This window comes from Geospiza fortis, unplaced genomic scaffold (genome assembly GCF_000277835.1).
Source record: "Geospiza fortis unplaced genomic scaffold, GeoFor_1.0 scaffold112, whole genome shotgun sequence".
NCBI classification, from domain to species: Eukaryota; Metazoa; Chordata; class Aves; order Passeriformes; family Thraupidae; genus Geospiza; species Geospiza fortis.
Window position 1 is genome coordinate 16,733,269 of NW_005054298.1, and position 13,569 is coordinate 16,746,837.

General features: G+C 37.9%; 1 protein-coding gene across 5 annotated transcripts in view; it reads left to right on the forward strand.

The window, feature by feature from the left end:
* CSRNP3 (cysteine and serine rich nuclear protein 3) overlaps positions 1 to 13,569 on the forward strand; it is a 65,396-nt gene that overhangs the window by 40,613 nt on the left and 11,214 nt on the right. For all 5 annotated transcript variants that reach the window (XR_004081918.1, XM_005415825.3, XM_031058548.1 and 2 more), the window contains exon 3: positions 9,707 to 9,966. Coding sequence is in view for 4 of the 5 variants with exons in the window: in XM_005415825.3 (XP_005415882.2) it covers positions 9,707 to 9,966 (260 nt within the window). In the remaining variant the exon portion in view is untranslated. The remainder of the gene's footprint in view (positions 1 to 9,706; positions 9,967 to 13,569) is intronic.

The window sequence follows — 13,569 nt, forward strand, 5'->3', positions numbered from 1 at the left end:
AATATATTGCAGCTGTCAGCTCTCTGTAATACAGTATTGGTGAGAGTTCTTCTCTAAAAACAATATAAGCTTTCTTTTACTTGGAACTGATGAATGTTGTGTATGGTAGATATTATTTCAATAGTTTCTCTTTTTCAGGTACCAGAGGATATTTCTGTACTTTGCAATGGTTTTGTGTACAGATAAGAATTTGGTCTTAAGTTAGCCAAGCTACATTTGCAGCATATATTTCTGGGAATGATAAATTTACAGTTTATGTTTGCAGTTTATGATACTTGTTTTAGGTGGTTATATTATTTATTAATAGTGAACTGCAGCTTCTAAAAAGCAGGGGTTTGCCTCCTTCAACTCTGTTGCATTTAGATCTCCTCTATGGAGTTATTCCTTAAAACTGTGAGCCAAGGAGTAGGTGAGGCTCCTCACTGCAGCCCGTACAGAGTGTGTTCCGTGTAACTGAGTGGGTGGATGTGCCTAGAAATCATGTTTGTAGTATGTGATATGAATGTTCTTTTAACTGCATTACCTACCATTGAGCAGGCATTTGGATGTGTGGGTCTGAATCCTCTTTGCTGTGGTTGGGAATGTTCCTGTGCACAGGAGGAACAGGCATGACTTTTGAAACGGGTTTACATGGAACACTCTTGAGGTGCTATATGATATTTAAGATGCAGTGCTAGTTGGGGACCCATTTTATTGAAGTACCACAGAGGAGTAAGTTACCCAGTAAACCTCTTTGGTAGTATTTAGAAATTTAAATTTAGATTAGTATTTAGAAAATTTTCTTGGGGACAATATTATCTGCATACTGCTACTTTAACATTTGCATCTGTTGAAGAAGTTAGTTGATTATTCATTGTAGACTGAAAACAGGCTTTTTACATCAAACAGTCATTCCCACCCACACAGAAGACCACAATTTTATTGTGAATACGTGCACAGGTGATACAATGAACAGGGACAAACTTGGAAGTTGTAGTACATGCATGTAACAATAAGCTTTAATTGTAGTTGATATAATAAACAATTTAGTTTAAAGGAACTTCCCTTTCTGTAAGAGAAACTACAGTATTTCAGTGTTTCGATTAATGACTTATCTAACTGAGATCCTTGTGGCCAGAGTAATAAATGTTTATCTGTGTGTGCACTCACACCTACAGAAATTGTACATATTACATTTTTTGAAAAAATACATGTGTGTATATCAATTGGTGATATAGAAGTAGAAAGAGCAAGTAGTTTGTGTGTGCATTGACATTTTTAAAAAGTATTGTCTTTAATACAGATGCACCAGCCTAAATTCCAAGAAATCAAATACAGAACCCCTGTATCACTTAAGGGCTATTAAGTGAGACTCACCTGAAAATTAAATGCACTTGTCATGTGTACTAATGCAACCGTTAACAGTGTTCATTGGAAGGGATTTTGTTCGTGCTTTAAACTCATTCGTCTTTCTCAATAAAAGAGACGAGCTTTTCTAAGTTGAATATTTGAATCTAAATATAAGGTTGAGTTCTGTGAGACTTTTTTCAGTGAGCAGACTGAAAAGAGCCAGTGCAGAAAAAAGGCTGTCGAGATTCCTTGCCTCTGTTACATGCCTGAATACCTCCTTGATGGAGGTTATCTTCCTAAACTACTTCCTGACATGTTGTACCATTTTCTGTTCTATTTAGTGGGACACTGTCAGATCCTGTGTACTGTCTTTTTTCTGCTCTGTTTTCATGTAGGTGAATATGGAGTTGACTATCAACTCTCTTCTACTGACTGGAAAAGGGGGAGAGGGTTGTGTGACCTGTAGTCAACATCAAGATCTATAAATTAATTCTTATATTGAGAATTAAAAGAAATGCTAACATGGTCCTCTTAGTCTTATTTTTTCTTTCTAATTGACCTGACAAAGAGATAATTCTAAATTGCTTGTAACTACAATCTCTTCAGCACTTTAGGAAGCAGGCATTTTGTATATGAATCCATCTAGCACAGCTGATGCATCTCTGTATTTACACAACCCTTGAAACTATATGTATTGGGTCAGATAAACAGGAGCCTAGCAAGAATTCTGCTCAATTAGTCTTACAGTCAGTTTAACCTGCCAGCTAAATGAGGCACACAGCTGCTGTGGATCATTCAAGTGGGGCAGAGCTACCAGAAGATAACTTTGTTCTCAGCAATTAACCCTGTAGTGTGATGGCAGAAAACACATGACTTAGATGGCCCTAAGTGCTATTGCTTGTGACAATTACACAGGGATAAATACAGAGTTTCTTTAACAATATATCCATTTAAACAAATAAAGACAGCAACAAGAAGAAATTATTAAATCCCTAGCCTAGGTTGCAGGCAACTGAGTCAGTAAACAAAAATTACAGTCCATAAAGAATAGACAAATTTTACCATTAGCATTTTCTTTATAAGGTGTGTGTATTTTTACAGATGTGCACATTTTTAAATCTCTTAGCAAATGGTGATGGAGTGCCTTCATTACTGCTGGCAGATATAATCCCTGTTGTGTATTTTACTTACCTTTCTCAGTCTATTGAAGCAATTTCAGTTTGATTCAGCAGGTCATTAGTCATTGCAGATTTGCTTTAATGGTTGCCAAAGTGTATTACTGGCTAGTCCATATGCCTGTCCCATTTCACAGAATGCCTTCATATCAGAAGGAAGGATGTTCATCTTCAAGTAGTTGCACGTACAGTATTAGTCAGGACTTAGGCATACACAGAATACAGGGCTGGAGCACTCAAAATGCCATTGGAGCTCCTTTCAATTGCCCTGTCCAGTTCTGCCACCCCACTGCTGTGTTTAATCTGCTCCACAGCAAGCTGAAAAACCTGGAATTGCTATTGAGGATGTCAGTACAACACCCTGACCATTCCTGTATTGTGTGCACGAGGAACACTGAGTTCCACATTGCAGCTCAGCTATAGGGGAATATTCAATACCCTTCCAAGGAAGGGTAATGAAGCTCGTGAAGGGTCTGGAACATAAATCCTTTGAGGAGCAGTTGAGGGAGTTGTGGGTGTTCAGTGGAGAAAAGGAGACTCAGGGGAGACCTTGTTGCTCTCTACAGTTCCATGAAAGGTTGTGGCAAGGTGGGGGTCTCTTCTTACAGACAAGGGGAAATGACCTCAAAGTGTGCCGGGAGAGGTTTAGGTTGGATATTAGGAAAAGTTGCTTTGCTGGAAGAGAAGTTAAACACTGGAACAGGCTCCCCAGGGAAGTGGAGAAGTCACCATCCCTGGAAGTGCTCAGAAAAGGAGTAGACATGGCACTTCATGATACAGTTTAAGGGCCATGGTGGCATTCAGTCAAAAATTATTTGATGATCTTGGAGATCTTTCCCAGCATTAGTAATTTGATGATTCTGTGATTCTCCCTGCTTTGGTGAGGTACCTGCCTCTAAATGCTTGGTGTTTTTTTTCTGATACAGAAGAATACCCAAATTTAACTTAGAGAATCGTGTGCAATTGGAAGACCTGTGGGGACCTTGTGAAGTCCTGTCTTTTGCGCTTTGGTGCTGGTAATAACTCCCCATAGCACATTAATCACAGACGCATCTCTTAAGAAACATAAGGAGCTGCTGCTTTCTTCTGCCATTTCAACTTCAGTGTCCTGTAGCTGAAACTTCTTGTCCTCACCTGCAGAGTCACTTGAGATGGCCAGCAGCAGCTTCTCTGATACGGTGATTATCACCCACAGGAGGTGCTGCCATCATAGAGTCTGGTGATATCCTCCATCAGTTCTCGCTCTATTGGCATTAACATTATCCCTGTCATGAGCAAGGTTATCCATAATCACAGGTCCTGCCATTCCACTAATTAGGGTACTGTCTTTAGAGTACTTTTGGATCTACTTTGGTTCATTAGGAGTTGACAGGTCACTGAGGGCTCTGAGAAAGCCCTTTGGTCTCTAAGTGCTCTTGCCATCTTTTGATTTTGCTGTTAAAGATAGTGAGGAATTTGCAAAACACAAAAAAATCCCTGTTGCAGTTCCTTCAATGTGCCCTGTAAAGCACTTTTTGAATTTTGTAGAGCCGCTGACTTACTGAGATTGCCTTACATATATGCCCATGCATAATGTGAAAGAAGGTATGAAATCCTTAGGAAGGTGTAGCTTCTTCTGAATTATCTTCATAGAGGGATAATGTTTTATTTGGTCTAAGGTCAATAGCACAAGACATGACCTGAGCTTTGAACTTAAGTTTTATGTTTAATTGCTGGTTAATGATAGAAACTTCAACTCTGAATGAGTTAGAAGTGGTGATGCTGGTTTACTATGGGAAAACGTGTAAGTAAATGCAGGCATTTCTTTTTTCATGGCATCTTGTTATTCATGTTGCCAGCAGCCAGGCTTGGAATTTCCTTGTTAATGAGGAATATGTTTTTATTGCTATTTGTTGACTCATGTTATGAAATGCTAACAGGTTGAGAGGTTCTTGTATTTGATTTTAAAATAAGTCAGCTCATCTGAGCATTAAAAAGCAAGAAATGCAAATAAATTCAGCGAAATGTATTGCAGTGTCTTAGCTCAAACTCACACAGAATTATTTCCTCTTAATGTAGATTTCCAGCATGTAGGAAAAGTGTTTTATCATTCAGGGTCGGAAACTTGTAAATTGAGTGTATGGACACTCTTAGAAGATACCTTTTGGAAGATAATAGGATAGAAGGAGAGGTAAGAGAAAGAGGTAGAAGCAATTTCTGGATACAACCTTTTCCTAGATTTTTTTCTATGAGTGTTGGGAAGCAAGCTGGTTTTTATAAGCAGCATTCTGACCTGAATTACCAGGAGGGATTAGGCTTTGCTGTTCTGTGGTGTTAGACTTGATGACACACTGCATGGAAAGTCATGGAGCAGGTGGAGAATGGTGCTAATCCTTCTTGCCATAATGGTTTGTATGACACTGAGTATGTAAAAAGCAGACAAATTGGTAGTAGAATGTAACAAGTGCAGCATTTCCACTGGTCTAAGATAGAGCTTTAATCCAAAAGGCTGCTCCACACATGTTTTTTCCAGCCTTTTGAAATTTTCACATGCCTAAGATATTTCTGCACTGGTGACAATGCATTGCTTTACCCTCATTGATGCAGGAGTGTGAGTAATCTGCTGGGGAGCCATATGGTTCACATTTATTTTAATGTGTCTTTGACATCAGAAGAATAGCTGAGACAGCAGAAGAAAGTGCTTATGTCTTGGAGTTCGGCCAGAACTGAGATCATTTAAGTTTTGTAATCAAAGAACTACCATTTTTCTGGGTAAAAAATGTTAGAAAAACATGATGAGCTTAAAATGTCATTCCTATCAGGATTGTATAAAAATAGGAAGCAGATTTTGCATTTGATGGATGAACACAGCTTCAGTGGGTGCTTTTCTTAGGGGGAGGTTTGGGTTCTGTTTCAGCCGCTAAACATGCAGAAGGAAGGGGCTGCATCTTCCACAGGTTTCTCACTGCTGTAGCTCCAGTGCCCAACTTGGAAAATGAGGATGCTGAAAGGCAAATGGACAGTGCTGATGCATAGTGCCTTGGACATATGAGAGGAAGTCAGGAAAGCTTTGCTTCAGTCTGCCAGAATATTACTGCTCTTGCTTTCCTATTGCATTAGTTATAATTTATTCAATATACAAATGAGACTTAGGTGATTCTTTTAAGCATAGGTTGGATTGCTAGTGGAAATACTGATTTTCCCCTTTAGAAAGGAGGAAATCTATTCATGGGATTTGGGAGTTCGATGGGCCAATGATGACATCTGTAACCAAGATACAAGAAATAAATGATGACTAAGTGTGATAAAACCCGATTTTTTCACATTTTCAGTAAATGTTGCTAGGTGTATATTCATGCTTTCTAACAGATGAGAACATAAGTATTTTGTGTGTTCTTCTGCTCTGTCTTGAGTTAAACAGTACCCTTAGCAGTGATTCCAGCAGATTTAACATACTCTGTAAGGTACAGTGCATGCAAAATAAAAAATTCCCCAGACTCCTGATAAGGTGGTAGTTCTGTTTTGGTTGGTTTGAAGCAAAGTGTTTGAATCAGTTATAGAACACTTTGTCCCTGACATTGGAAACTGTTCAACATTTCCATTCAATATTTAATAGTATTTTTGAGCTCACATCAAGGCAGCCCTCTGCTCAGAGATTTTTAGGAAGTGTAATAGAGCAGGAACACAGTGCTTTGCAGTGCTGACTGTGCTTCTTTCTGTGTCCTTGGTAGCTAAGGTGGTCACAATTCTCATGTCTTCTTGCTGACATTCTAATCTGTGCTTTTGACTAATCAAATACAATCCTGTAAACTCCTGCAGCTCCTTCCAGATTTATTCTTGTAAACAAAATTCATATAAATATGAGTATATTCTAACTCCCCCTGACAGCAGCATTCAGGAGATGGCTGTGGAGTTCTTCACAGGGCCTTAACTCTGCCCTTTAATGAGTTCTACCAAAAGATAGGATGTGTTCCAGAAAAAGTAATCCCGTGTATTCTGAGGGCCCTGAATGTTTACACGCGTGTTTAATTACAGACTGTTGTATAATTTGTCTGACTCAGAATTACCTTAATAAATAACAGCACAAACTTTAATGGCATTTACAACAAATGCATGTCAGCTCTCACATTGTCTTCATACATGTCTTCAATCTAGTGCTGAATTTACAGTGCCAGTGCCAGTGAAGTTACCGTGTGTCAACATTTTCATGAAATTCATCTTAATTCTATTTTGACAGTTTTAATCAGTGATATATCAAAAGAATCCCACAAACAAGCAACTTTGATGGTGTGGCATTGACAATTCAATTACTGAAACTGATAAGAACTATAAAAAATTGAAGACGTGCATTACAGGGTTCTTTAAGACAGCCCATGACATCTGCAGTCTTAACTGAGAGATTGCTGACCAAAGTATTAGGCATAAATGTATGGCAATGCATGAAATTCATGTTCTGAATTTTGATGCACACACATGGGCAAAAATGCACATAGTATAAAAGCTCATTCATGATATCTAGTTTTTATCAGAGATTACTTTCTTTTTTTTTTTTTTTTTCCCCCATCTGGAAGTAACTAGCTAAGCTAACTGCTTAGCTTCATTTAGCTATTAATGTTAGTGTGTAGTATGTGAATAAAACCTAAGGGGTCATTATTTATGTTTAGCCATTAGTATGAAAGTAGTATCTGTACCATAAAGAGATTGAGACTTGAAAAAACAGAAGTGCTTTTATTGCAGCATTTGTCATTCCTGCCAGTAAAGCAGCCCTGTCAGGAGTTCCACAGCTAAGATCTAAACCAGATTACTATCAACACAGACCTTGTGACATAGATACTCAGCTTTACAGATGAGGATTCAAAGGTTTGTGTGATTCTCTAACTTGTGAGATTTACAGGTGCAGTTACCTTCGATTTCTTCATTAAATGTATTTTTTTTCAAGAGCAACTTTTCTTTCTTTGAGTATTTTGCAATAGTTTTATTTCTCATTTCATTTGTGACTGGTTCATTTATTTGGCAAAAAAGCTGCCTGCCTTTCAGTAGCTGCCAATATTTATTCTGAGATAGAGGCATCATCCAGTTGAGATCCAAATAACATTGATACTGATATCAGAAATTGGATACACCCCAGAATGGTTCAGATACCTCATTCAGCAGAAAAAGGGTTTTTTTAATATGCACTTTCTTATGTATTAGAGCATATTGGCAGTGCAGGTTCTGATTTAGTGTATTTGCTTTTGTGCTACATTGAAAGAGAATATTTCAGTATGAAAATTACCCCATCTTACAAACACTCAGAAATTGGTTTTATTAAAGGCAGTTTTGTTTTGGAGCTGTGGTATGTATGGAAAAGAACAACACATTAAAACCATATTTAATATCGTGCAAAATGACACATTCCTGTCAACTAGTCTGCTAATGAAATACCCTCTTCCCTCACTAAAGGCTTCCTATAAATATTTTTGACAAGCTCTGTTGATAGGAGATTTGCTTCAACTTGGATGCAAGTTAAACATGCCTAATGTAACAGAATTTGTCTTTTGATTTCCCTTTGTACATGCTACACCTTTTTTTGTAACACACTTTACGAGCAGCATGTGAGTAACAGGACCTGATGATATTTATCTATTTTGTGTTTATAATCCAGCACACCTGCAGGAGGTCTGTTATTTATATAGCAAACCATATACTTTACCATACTTTTAGCAGCTTATTAGTATTTAGGAGAAGTAATCCTGTTTCAGTGAGCCACAAAGTTCTGTGATAATGTTTGTAGGACACACTGCCTGTAATTTGGATACAGGGCTTTATTTTCTAATATGCTTGGTTTTCCCACAGTTTGGTAGATGACGCTGGGTGTTTTGGCAGTTTTACTTCATGTAGAAGTCTGTGGATTTACGTTTGTGGTGATTAACATTTCACAACCTAATAACAGTAATAGAGGCTGAACTATGTTTTACCTGTGACAATAAATCAGACCTGTTACAAAGCCAGACCTGAAGGCCAAGTGGGTCCCATCTCTAGAAATGGTGGAATTCTAGATTATCAGTCTACATCTTGTTGTTCTTACTGCTTTTATAGAAATAATCCAAGCCATTCAAGAGTGGCCAGGCACCCTTTAAATCATTTTACTGCCTGAATTCTGGCAATGAGGCCTCTCATTCATACCTGCACACACCTGCAGTTGTTGCCTATAAACTGCAAAGCAGTGACTTACAAGCTGCATTCTCAACAGCCTGTTGCTATTTTGCAACAAATCTAATAAATTGGACTGCTCATCTTAAAAATCAAGGAGTGTCCCTTACCTTTCTCTAAGGTTTGTGTGTCTTTTTTTATTTCCTCTAAAGGCATGCAGTTATTATCAGTGAGAAACAATAGATCAGTATCATGGGAAGGAGTTGCTAAGTGTCTGCAGAATCAAAAGAAGAAGAATATTTAATAGTTAAAAACTGGCATTTTTTTAAAACACGTTTCATATATTACTGCATATGTTTACTAAAAAACCTGAGCACAGGTATGAGTGGAATCAGAAAAGAGTTAGAAAATACTAGATTTAATTTTTTTGTAAAAATTCTACATATTAGACTATATATACACACATGTATTCAGTGGATGGCAGCAGAAAGACGGATGAAGGTAAAGAAAAACAAAGTCTGTCTGACTGCTAGTCAGAATTATTTCTCTATCATTCAGTGGTGATGATGATGGTATGAATTTTTGAGACCGTATAAAACACTAAACATACTTCTTTTATAGTTTCTCCAACATCAATTTCTCACAAATTAGGTAATTGGATATTCTAATCTTTTCTGTTGGCATGACCCTGTGCTGTGGTGATGTGGATCTCTCTTGCCTTGTGCAACTTTGTTGGCAGGAGTTGGAAGAGGTACAAGTCATTGGATCACCATCTGTGTGGTGACACTGAAGGAGGTTTCTTTTGCTGGGATTTGATTGCTTTCTTGGTTAAAGGATAAAACATTTTTATGATGTGATGGGAAATAAAAACTTTCCTGGCCAAGTATTTATCTTCTGAAGTAGGCAATGGTGTTCATGACTGTAACAGCTTGTAGTGGCTTCTATTTCTAACGTTACCTTCTTGTCCTTCTCACCTTGGAATACGGTGTCTGTGTAGTCAGGTATTGTCACTTGCGCGGTTCCCTTTGTCTGAACACATCTGCTGCCTGACTGCAGGTCACCGTTCACACTGAAATCTGCCTCTGTTCCAGCGTCTTCAATCCTGAAGAGGGAGAAGCGCAAGAGAACAAAGAATGTCCACTTTAACTGTGTCACTGTGTATTACTTCACGAGAAGGCAAGGCTTCACCAGCGTTCCCAGCCAAGGAGGGAGCACGCTGGGAATGTCCACTCGCCACAACAGCGTGCGCCAGTACACCCTGGGGGAGTTTGCCATGGAACAGGAGAGGCTCCACCGAGAGATGCTGAGAGAGCACCTAAGGGAGGAGAAACTCAATTCTCTAAAGTTAAAGGTAAAGCTTGTCTAAGACTTTGATCTCTGCCCTAATTTAACTGAACAGTGTCAGAGCTATAGGGGCCCAAGGTGTGTGTGTTAAACAAAACAATTGCCTTCTATGAGCTCCATTTTTAGTTGGAAATAGATGTTTTCCTGGAGTTTTCTAATTTTACCGAAGATGCATTTTTGTTTGATTACACCAAGTGCTCTTGCAGTTGTCATTGCCATGTTCCTCCAAGGGCTTACAGGGAGGTTGTTCTTTACTCCCTGTTTTCTGCAGAGAGGGGTGGGAGTTAGCCTTTAACGAGGTGTCCAGCAGAAGTCTGGAAGTGCCCGGAAGAGAATGAGTCTTCTAACTTCTGGTTTTTTGTGTCATGGATTGCACTGCATGTATTTTTGACTCTTTTTCAGATGAATCCTGCAATTAAAAGTGAACAATATTTAGAATTGTAACTGAGCTTTTTTCAGTGTCCTAACTGTTTGGGGTTTTTTCATAACTAAATAGATTCTTAAATAAATTCATAAGGTCATAAAATTTGAACTGTCATAGAACAAACATAAAACCACTCAGGATGAAGGTGAATCACAGACAGATATTTGGACAGGTTGGAAACCAAAGGCTAGTGGAATGCTAGTGACTTATCCCTTGATAGAGGTTATACCTGTAACATCTCACATCACAGGATTTTCAGAGCAAGTGTGAATTGTGCTGTGTAACTGATGACTAGCTGTAGATCCCTTGGCTGACTTCCAGGAATCAGCTCAAAGAGAGGAATCCCCTGTGGAGTGAGTAAAGAATAGTCAAGCACACAAATATTTCACTTCTCTTTTCTTAGCAAGAAAATAAATCCAGAAAAATCACACATCTTATTTACCTTGAAACAGTAGATGAGGCCTTTTAGCCTTTATGCACTGGAGCTTGGCTCTTCATCCTTTCCTAAGCGTCCTCTTGGCTGGGATGTATCTCCTTTCTTAATTAATTTGTTTTGCTTCCCCCCAGTCTGTTTTGGGGACACAGATCATGCTTTCTACTTGTTTTCCAAATACATATTTTTCCATCTTCCCAGCCACTTGTTTGAGTGGATGATTATTAAGATTGTTAAGTTTCTGCAAAATCTCTTCATAAGTATTCAGTGAATAAGAAGAGCCTTATTTGCATTCCTTATTTTCATTTTGCTGGTGTTAAATCTTTTACTAGAGTGAAATATTCCTATTCATCTGGAGCATGTATAAAAACATAGGCAACAAAAATCTTCCTGTTTTGACTAGTCCATTAACCTCAGTTTAGTTGCATCCCTGATTATGTGCTTGGGTTTAAAAAAAAAAGAAAATTTCAAACATGAAAAGAAAATCCAGGACTTGCTGAATCAGTGAAGTGTCACTGTAAAGTACTGAGCATGTTTTGTTTGCTTAAGAAAACAGGACCTTGATGATTTTTTATTACGGAGATGGAAGAGCTGCTTGGTCATTCACATAGTTTCTAAATTAATAAAAAAGGAAATGTGGCATTCTAAGGTGACAGCGTTAGCAGTTATGTCAGCAAAACTATTATTCATTTAATGAAAATGTGCTAATCACAATTTGCATAAAAAAATTACATCACAGAAAAATAAAGAAAATGAGAAAATGGAGTAGAATGAAGTTTAGTCAGTGGTTTTTTATTTGAAAGCCATTATGTAAATAGAAAGTAACATTTTCGGTGTGGTTTTTAATTTCAGTTTCTCTGGGATATTTTGGTTTTTTTAATTGCATGAAAATATACAAATTGGTGAGTAGAAAGTATTTGCTCCTGTAGAACCTGTTAAAAAAGGATAAAAATACAGGAATATATTGAAATTGAGTTTCCATAATATTAGGTACTGTTTTTGTTGCTGAAAGCAAAATGCCAAATAAAAAACACCTCTAACTAAAAGCAGATAAAGGCTGTGAAATCATTTTCATGTCACTTTGGCTGTTTAGTACCAGCACTTTGATGAAAACACTGCTGACAGTAGCATAAACACTTATTAGCAGCAGAGTGTGAAAATTCTGGATGTAAAAGCCATCTTATCAAATGAAAGGTACAAGGTAATCATTTGAGAAAGCATGAGTAAGCACAAAAAATTGCCTAAGAGAGTCCTTATTGCTTACTCATAATGTCTCCTGAAATTAACACTATTAGCATGAGACCCGTGGTGTTAAGGCTCCCTGGTCTGTGGACGCAGTAGGTTCCCTTTGTGGGAAATCATAAGGAATAGCTTCCAACTAGGGCAAGGCAGAGATGTCCATCCTGCATTTTTCCTGTTTTACTGAGTGGGACTGAATTTCACCCAACGGCTTCACAAATTCATTGGCCTTTGTTCTGTGGTTATGACATTGACCTTTAGATTTATGAGGAAATTTACCCATCTACTATCAAGTTTAATTCAGATGAGCAATATTATGACAATCAAGAGATCTTAATGTTCCCCTGAAGTTCTGGAAAAGGTATTTGGTAGTTTTTGATAATCTTCCTCCCTCTGTAGTTACCAAGTTACTTTTTTGAGAAAGTTTAGACTCTTTGCTTTTATTAATTCATTTGTTCTTTGTGTGGCAAAATGGAGGAAAAAAAAGTTAGAGGCGACAAGAAGGAAATCATCCTGCAAAGGAGTCAGGAGCTGAGGTGCTTTGAAAAGGCAAACTGCTGGCTGGTGGGACATGTTGGATGTTCCAGCCTGTGGGATGCACGTGGCATTCAGCTCATCACTGCAGGCCAGTCCCTGATGCTCCACTGCTGTGGAACAAAGTAGTTAAGGTTTGCAGGAGGAGGAGAAATACGTGTCAGGATTGGAATGGTTCTGTAGGTGCCTTTGTGTGCTGGCCAGTTACAGCATTCACCTCATGGGTAAGAGCCCTAAAAGTTAATTTTTATTAAACAGTAATTGAATAAAATAGTCAATTAATTACAGGAGCAGGGATTAGAATTTTTCTCCCTCCACAGTTTCAAACTTAGGTTAAATAACAGTGATCTGCTTAAGAAATGGTTTTGAACCTTGTGTATATAAAACTAGAGAAATCAGATTTCTTAGGTAGGTCATTCCGCTATTGCATATTAAACAAACAAACAAATAAATCAAAGAAACATAAATACACACTACTTAGTGCTACCTTGCTAACGTAAAATGAAAAGATATAACCAAGAATGCCATTCTGGATGGAAATATTCAGGCTGAGTTGTGTATATGGTGAGGTATTGGCTTCAGGCAGCTAATTCAAGATGCATTTAATCCCTGTGTAGATTTATCTCTCTCTCTCTGTAGAATATACAGGAAAAAGGATGACTTCTATTGTTGCTTTTTCGACTTTACTGAACTAATACATTGAAATACCTGGTGTAAATAATCTCCCCGTTGCCCAGGGCCAGGCAGAACTGTTTAGGGAGTTATTACCCCCTTTTACCAGTGTAATGTGAAATGTGTAACAGAAAGTGGAGTAGTACTTAAAATATACCATTTTACAAACCTGTGATGCATCATGATCTGAGCCTATGTCAGTAGTATAATTGCTATCTCAAAAGGGATATTTAAGAATTTCAGAGAGCTCAGAGACAGGAATCAATTAAGGTCTCAACAATTATCTTGTGAAGCAATACAGAAAAGAC